The 7,823-nt window shown below is 52.6% G+C and overlaps 1 protein-coding gene across 2 annotated transcripts in view; it reads left to right on the forward strand.

Annotated features, from left to right (window-relative positions):
* Positions 1-6,338, forward strand: part of TTC21A (tetratricopeptide repeat domain 21A) — a 31,538-nt gene extending 25,200 nt beyond the window's left edge. Inside the window, exons 20-29 of one of the 2 annotated variants that reach the window (XR_013413803.1) lie at positions 387-575; positions 1,553-1,663; positions 2,442-2,523; positions 3,695-3,845; positions 4,237-4,398; positions 4,533-4,725; positions 4,825-5,049; positions 5,532-5,704; positions 5,873-5,940; positions 6,024-6,338. Coding sequence is in view for 1 of the 2 variants with exons in the window: in XM_001083557.5 (XP_001083557.3) it covers positions 387-575; positions 1,553-1,663; positions 2,442-2,523; positions 3,695-3,845; positions 4,237-4,398; positions 4,533-4,725; positions 4,825-5,049; positions 5,584-5,704; positions 5,873-5,940; positions 6,024-6,101 (1,380 nt within the window). In the remaining variant the exon portion in view is untranslated. The remainder of the gene's footprint in view (positions 1-386; positions 576-1,552; positions 1,664-2,441; positions 2,524-3,694; positions 3,846-4,236; positions 4,399-4,532; positions 4,726-4,824; positions 5,050-5,531; positions 5,705-5,872; positions 5,941-6,023) is intronic. The other variant, XM_001083557.5, reaches the window with a different exon arrangement.
* Positions 6,339-7,823: the final 1,485 nt, after the last annotated feature.

A 7,823-nucleotide genomic window follows, 5' to 3' on the forward strand; every position in this document is an offset into this window, starting at 1 on the left:
CCTCAAATTCCCAGTAGGGCGGCATACAGAACAGAACAGTCTACTGTGTGCCTTGGGCACCTACTGTGTGCTAGTTCTAGCCTGTAGTGTAGCAAAGCGAATTAGACACAGAGCCTCAAGGTGTGATGGAAGCAGGTAAACAGGCAAAGTACAAAAGCATGTTTTGTTTGAGTGCCTTTGCTTCTGCTCCTGCCCCCAGAGGCAGTGCCAGCTTGCCTCATGTACTCAGCCAGTGGCTTTGCCTATTCAGAGTGATCCAAATTTGCCCAAGGGCACTGAAGATGTCATTTTTTATACTTCTGGATCTGAATTAAGAGCTTGGTACTTTCTGTGAACTGGTATGTCAGGCTCTGAGTTTCTGATCCTGGCTTGATTGGTTTCCTAAGGCCTTGGACCTCCAGTCTCGGATACTGAAGCGAGTTCCACTGGAGCAACCAGAAATGATCCCCTCCCAGAAGCAACTGGCAGCCTCTATCTGCATCCAGTTTGCAGAGCACTACCTGGCAGAGAAAGAGTATGACAAGGTGGTACGGTCTTATAAGGATGTCTTCTCCTACTTGCCCACTGACAATAAGGTGAGTGACCCTCAAAGCAAGAAGCTGCTTTCTCCCTCAGGGCACAATGCCTTGCTGAGTTCCCTGACCAGGTACAGGGGCCAGTTCCTTCTCCATTCTTCCCTGAGGAGTCACAGATATGATGGGCATGGGAAGCTGGCTAACAGTGGCCTCTGGGGTAAGGTGCCTGCTCCTGCTGACCTGGGACCTCACCTGCTGCAGCCCTTGGAGCAAGGCTCACCTTGCATAGCCAAATGTGAAGGGTATAGTGGGAAAGACATTGCTGAAAGTCACATTAGTCTGACATTTTCAAGTCCCCCTTGGAGGTGGGGAGATGATGAGGGTTGTAGCTGCCAGGGCACTTTGGGCATGAAGTGCAGGCTGAGCTTCCAAGAGGGCCTAGAGTTGTGAGGGAGGTGTGGCTCCAGATAAGGGAACCGTAGTTGGAGTTCATGCCAACACAGTAGATGAAGAGCTTAGTGACAGATCCATTCATTCATTTAATACTCATTCATTTAACAGATACCTAATCTAATATGTGGCAAGTACTGTGCCTGGCTCTGGAGACACAGTGGGGCAAGGCTTGGTCACTGCCCACAGATTACCCTTGGGTAAGGGCATGTAGACGAGAGCACAGGCAGCACTAATGCCAGGCAATACATGCCTGCATGGGGGTGCAGGGCACCACTTGGAGGAATGGTACCTGCCCCAGAATCTGGGGCACAGAGGACTCTCAGAGCAGTGAGGCCAGAGTTGAAGCTGAAGGATGAGTATGTGTTAGCTTGGCCCAACTTTCAGAGGTTAGTAAGACACAGGGTATGACTGGAGAACTGAGTGGGAGAAGGGGAAGGCCAGAGATGTTCACTTGGGGAATCTGAGACATATTTTGAAAGCAGAGCTGATAGAAGTGGGGTGTGAGGAGAAGAGCTGTCAAGGATGATCCCAGGGGTTTCCCATGGTGTTTACTAGTTAGTTTATTATGTCCGGCCTTGTCCCAGGTGATGCTGGAGCTGGCACAGCTCTACCTGCTCCAGGGGCACCTGGACCTGTGTGAGCAGCACTGTGCCATCCTCCTGCAGACTGAGCAGAACCATGAGACTGCTTCTGTGGTAGGAAGCCCCCAGTACCCACTCCCTCCCTCTCTTCCTCCCTTCCTCCCTTCCCAGGGTCCCTGTGACCAGATGCAGGCTACTTCCTAGCCCCATAGCCCCATAACCTCAGATGCCTCACTGACACACCTCTGAGGAGCTGTCAGGCAGAGGACTCAGTGCTGCACCTACTCTGCCCTTTAGCCGGAAGGGGTGGGCTGGCTGGCAGTGGGCAGCATCAACCTCCTGGGCCAGTCTAAGGTAGGGTGAGGTTGATTCATCCCAGGGGAAAGCACATCCACTGTAGGTGAAGGCAAGGGTGGGATAGGTTCCTGGGGCTTCAGGAAAAGCCCTCCCCAGTTCTGCCTCTCTCCTCCCTATCATCCAGACCTCCTCCGGGCTGGCCCAGGAGCAGAAGCTGAGCCCTTGCAGAACAAGGAGGGGTCCTCATCCCTACCTCTATTGCCTGGCAGTTCTCAGAATGGGTGGAGAGGCTTTCCCTGTAGGCTATCAAAAAGCCCCACTGGTCTCTACCACTGGCCTTACCTTCCCACATCCATCCTCAACCCAGCTCTTCTTGCCCCCCACCTTGGGAAGTCCTCACCTTCTGGGTGGGGGCCTGAGAAACCCTCAGGCTTCTCCTGTGGCAGCTTCTCACAAGGCCTGGGGAGGCTGCCTTGCAAGTCCTTTTCTACCTTCCCTTCCTACCACCACCATCACCCCCATACCCCCCGCCTCCCCTTACACCCATGCAAGCTGCCACTGTTGGGAAATCTGGAGCTTGTGTGTTTTCTGATAGTTGATGGCTGACCTGATGTTTAGAAAACAGAAACATGAAGCGGCCATCAATCTTTACCACCAAGTCTTGGAGAAAGTGCCAGGTAATTCTGCCCATGGAGACTGCCTGCACCAGTTCCCACTGAGCAAGGGCCACTCTCCCAGAAAAGGGTGGGACCTCTCCCTCCTTCCTGACTGGGCGGAGGAAGCCCCTTCCTCCCTGATTGTTCCAGAGAAGCAGGAAACTGATAAAGACCCAATGGAACGTGCCGGCCCTTCCCGAGTCTAAGGGGCCAGTTCCTGGTCTCAAGGACTTGGCACTGGACCCAGGACAGCATGTCTGTCCCCAAATCACAGCCAGTGGGGCTCAACACAGTCCCCTTTTGAGGTCACAGCCACTTGGAGAGACTAGAAATTCTCCTCTGTTGTATAGCTTCATTCCCATTCACTGCAGCATAAAACCACCACTTCTTGCTGGGGAGAGGGGCCAGACCTAAGGCTCAGGTTGGAGCCCTGGCAGGCCCATGGCAGTGTGCCCATAGGCCCAGGAGGTCACCATGGTTAGGAGTATGGGTCCTGGGGCCAGGCTGCCTGGGTCTGAGTCCTGGTCTACCACTTACTGGTTGTGCAACTTTCGGCAAATTATTTATCCATGTCTCAGTGTCCTCATCTGTAAAACAGATACAGTAAGAGTACCTACCTAGGCCAGGAGCGGTGGCTTACGCCTGTAATCCCAGCACTTTGGGAGGCTGAGGTGGGCGGATCACGAGGTCAGGGGATTGAGACCATCCTGGTTAACACGGTGAAACTCTGTCTCTATTAAAAATATTAAAAAATTAGCCGGGCATTGTGGTGGGCACCTGTAGTCCCAGCTTCTTGGGGGGCTGAGGCAGGAGAATGGCATGAACCCGGGAGGCGGAGCTTGCAGTGAGCCAAGATCGTGCCACTGCACTCCAGCCTGGGCAACAGGGCAAGACTCCGTCTCAAAAAAAAAAAAAAAAAAAAAAAAAGGATTAGGTACCTACCTAATCTTGCAGTTAATGTATAGGTGAAGCACTTAATACCAGGTACAATATAAATGCTATGTAAGTGTTAGCTGCTATTCTTTACTATTTTTAAGCATTAGTATTATTCTTTACTCAACCCTGGAACTGTTGGAATGTCCCTGCTCAGCCCAGATGGGCAGTATCTCTTGGCCTCTCCTAGGGGCCCAGCACCCTCATCTGATACAGCTACTGGGCATCTCAGCCTGGAGATTTCTGTCTCTTATTTTAGACAATTTTTTGGTATTGAATAAATTAATCGATCTGCTAAGAAGAAGTGGTAAACTTGAAGACATTCCTGCCTTTTTTGAATTGGCCAAGAAGGTGTCCAGCCGGGTGCCTTTGGAACCAGGGTTCAACTACTGCAGAGGTATCTACTGCTGGTGAGTTGGGTGTGGTGTGTTGAGGGGCAGCTGTGTGCAGGAAGCCCTACTGGCAGATAGGCTAGGCCCTTGCGCTGCACAAAGGGAGCGGAAATTCTGCCTCCAGGACACCCAGGCCCAGCAAGTGAGGGCCCACAGGGGCAGAGGTGGAACCCTTCGGAAGTCGGGGAGAGCCTGCAGCCTCTGGATGGAGGCCAGGTGAGGGCCACTTGGGCAGGCCACTGGCCTGCATCCGACACCCAGGTCCGACGCCTGCGTCTCCTCCAGAGGAACTGGGAAACCAGCGATCCAGCCTCTGCTTTGTGCAGACTCACAAAGTGGCCCTTGTATATCTCTGCCCTGTCTGGGCCTCAGTTTCCCTCACTGATTCTTGGTATTTTCTCCACTACAGGCACATAGGGCAGCCCAACGAAGCCTTAAAGTTCCTGAACAAGGCACGCAAGGACAGCACTTGGGGCCAGAGCGCCATCTACCACATGGTGCAGATCTGTCTGAATCCAGACAATGAGGTTGTGGGCGGAGAGGCTTTTGAGAACCAGGGGGCCGAGAGCAAGTAAGGGCCCGTGAAGGCAGAGGCGGAACCCTGGGGAAGTTAGAGAGAGCCTGCAGCCTCTGGGTTGAAGCCAGGTGAGGGCCACGCAGGCAGGCCACCTGCCTGGGTCTGACACCCAAGTCTAACGCCTGCAGCTACACAGAGAAGAAGGAGTTGGAACAGCAGGGCGTGAGCACCGCCGAGAAACTGCTGCGTGAGTTTTACCCGAATTCAGCCTCCAGCCAGACCCAGCTGCGGCTGCTGCAGGGCCTCTGCAGGCTGGCCACCAAGGAGAAGGCTAACATGGAGGCTGCACTGGGCAGCTTCATCCAGATAGCGCAGGCTGAGGTACGGCTGGTGGGGACTGGCGGGCATGGGCAGGTGGCAGGGCTGAGGCTGACCAGGCGGCCAAGGCATGCTGACGTCCATTTCCCACCCGATGTGTAGAAGGACAGTGTCCCTGCCTTGCTGGCCTTGGCACAAGCCTATGTGTTCCTGAAGCAGATCCCCAAGGCACGTATGCAGTTGAAGCGCCTGGCCAAGGCCCCCTGGGTGCTGAGTGAGGCTGAGGACTTGGAGAAGAGCTGGCTCCTGCTGGCCGACATTTACTGCCAGGGCAGCAAGTTTGACCTCGCCTTAGAACTGCTGCGGCGCTGTGTGCAGTACAACAAGGCAAGGGGCCACACACACACTGGGGCTGCAGGGTGGCAGAAAGGGTTCTAGGCATTCCAGGAAGGTGAAGCAGGCTTTGCAGGCAGAGGTCATATGGAATAACTAGTCAGGAAGAGGCAGGCTGAGAGGGGCACATGGGCAACAGACCAGAATAGGAATGAGGATCAAGGGCAATGGACTAGGTAAGAGGAGGTACACAGGGTCGTGTCATGTCCAGAGGAGGGAACACTAAATGACAGAAAAAGATGGGAAAGTTTCAAGGGTTCCAACCTGGAGGGACTTTTGCAGGTCAGAGCAGGCCAGGAATGGGAGTGGCGGAACAGGAGGGCTGCAGGGAAAGAGGTTACACCAGTGTCTGGGGTAGCTGAGAGGAGGGCACACAGTTGGCTTCTTGCAAAGGTTGGGGTACCCCGAGGTCCCTTGGCAGTTTGGTTTATGGCAGCTCACTTCTGTCCCTTGCCTGCTTCTGGTTCTGGTCCTAGTCCCACCCTGGCCCAGGGAACCAGCAGAGGCTCTAACTGGCTTTCCCTGCAGTCCTGCTACAAGGCCTTTGAGTACATGGGCTTCATCATGGAGAAGGAGCAGTCCTACAAGGATGCAGTCACCAACTACAAACTGGCCTGGAAGTACAGTCATCACGCCAACCCTGCCATTGGTAAGGCAACCAGCCAGGGTGCACATGAATGGACATGGGAGGGAGGTGGGCAGGAGGATCCCCACCATGACCCCAGAACTCAAGGCCTGTACCCTGGCCGTTATGAGAACCATAGGGGTTCTCAGGTCACCAGGGTGCCACCATCTATGCTCTCCATGCCCCTGGTAGGCTTCAGACTTGCTTTCAACTACCTGAAGGACAAGAAATTTGTGGAGGCCATCGAAATCTGCCACGATGTAAGCCAGCAGTCTTGGCGGGGAGGGCCTGGTGTAGTGGTAGGGAACCCTGCCTGATACTGCATACCCATTCTCTGTTCCAGGTCCTCAGGGAGCACCCCAACTACCCCAAGATCAGGGAGGAAATTTTGGAAAAGGCCCGAAGGTCCCTGAGGCCCTAGCTGGGGTCAAGGGGCCTGCGGTAGAAGCCATCAACCTACTGAAGTTGTGTGGAAGGATGGAAAGTGGGTCAGTGGAGAAGGGATTCAGAAAATGACACCTTCTTCCCCATTACTAGAGTGTATGTGGTTTATTTTGAATCATGTTTCATCTGACCTAAGGGTCATCCCAAAGCTTTATGTTTTTAAGGCACAAGAAATGTTGCTCTGGGAAGAAAGACATCAACTGGCTTAACTTTTGCTGGGCTCATTGGGTGCTTTCTAACAGACCTCGCTTTTATCCCAGACTCTTTGAGGGGGCAAAGGGGAGCAAAGAGGGGGCTTCTAGTGGAATGGTGGTAGAAAAGGATCCCCTTCAGCTATTTTTCAATGGTTGTTGCCCTTCTCCTGTCTGGTCTCCAGGATCCTGGAGCTAGAGAAGCAATTACTCCTCCCTTCCATGCTACCCTCTGAGTCTGCCTGGCGGTGGGCCCAGGATGCTGTGGGCAGTGTGCCCAGACAGGAGGATCAGCTGCAAAAGGTCCTGTGTGAGAGGGCCTGCAGGGTGCAAGGGCCATTGTCCCACCCTGTCCATGCATTGTTTCCCTTTCCCCTGCCACCTCCCCCCTACTCCCCACCAAGTCCAGCTGGCTTCTTCTGGTCCTTACCAGTTTGGGACAAACCTGACTACCCTCGCCTGGCACAAGGAAATACATTCCAAGAAAAAATAGTTCCCACTTCAGCTTTTACAAAAGACACTGGCCATCTAACATCCTACAGAAACCCTTTTAATGTCTAAGAGGGCAAATGCAGTGGTTCCTATTTAGATGAATAATGTTAACTGCAACTGGCAAGAGGGTGACAGAGGGCACCTTTGCTGTGCTCCCAATATCACTCTTCCTTGATGTCATTAAGGATGCCAATAATGGGACAGTCTGGCCTCAGGACAGTCAGGAAGCCTCGGAGACAGTCAGGATCTCCGAATGTGGACTTCCCAGGTCCCTTCCCCTCTCTGGGTCTTAGTGTCCCCATTTGTGGCAGGAAATTAGATGTCTCCCAAATCATGGCACAACTCTCTGCCAGTGATATACAGCAAACATTTTAAAGTTTAATAACGGTGTGCTTACACATCATTTTTACATAGAAAACCAAGTAGCACAGCAAAGTCAGGAATTTACGGGTGCTGTTCCATGGGATGGGTTTAACTTTTAAGCATACTGATATAGTTGAAGAAAAATTATTTAGAGTAAGTAGAATGCAGATATGGGCAGAGTTTTCAAGAGCAGTTGTCCAGTGACTAAGGTTTGGGAACAGTGGACAGATGAGGGTCCCTTTGGAACAGTGTAACTCGGATGGCTGCTGAGCCTCGTTTTTATAACACACTGCTGATCACATGTATGGTTGTTGATAGAAGCTGGGGATCTGGAATGCTTTCCCCAGGTTACTACTATCTTTCCTATGGGAAAACCCAGTTCCCTTTCTGTGATCTGCTTTACAACCCAGTTTTGTTGGGACAGGTTTGTTGACAGGTCTATCTATATGGAGAATGATCCTGTAAAGGGATTGTGTATTAATCATGTTTTTGCTGTAAAACCTAGATTGTCTTCATTTATCTAAAAACAAAGAAACAAAAACTAAGAACCCTGTGGCCCTAGATGGGACTAGGCAGGCCTCTGTCCAGCCTTGGGCTGAGTCCATGGGGTGGAAGCCTGTTGGGGCTTCCTGCCAGAGTACTGGAGCTGAGGG

Source organism: Macaca mulatta, chromosome 2, assembly GCF_049350105.2.
Source record: "Macaca mulatta isolate MMU2019108-1 chromosome 2, T2T-MMU8v2.0, whole genome shotgun sequence".
NCBI classification, from domain to species: domain Eukaryota; kingdom Metazoa; phylum Chordata; class Mammalia; order Primates; family Cercopithecidae; genus Macaca; species Macaca mulatta.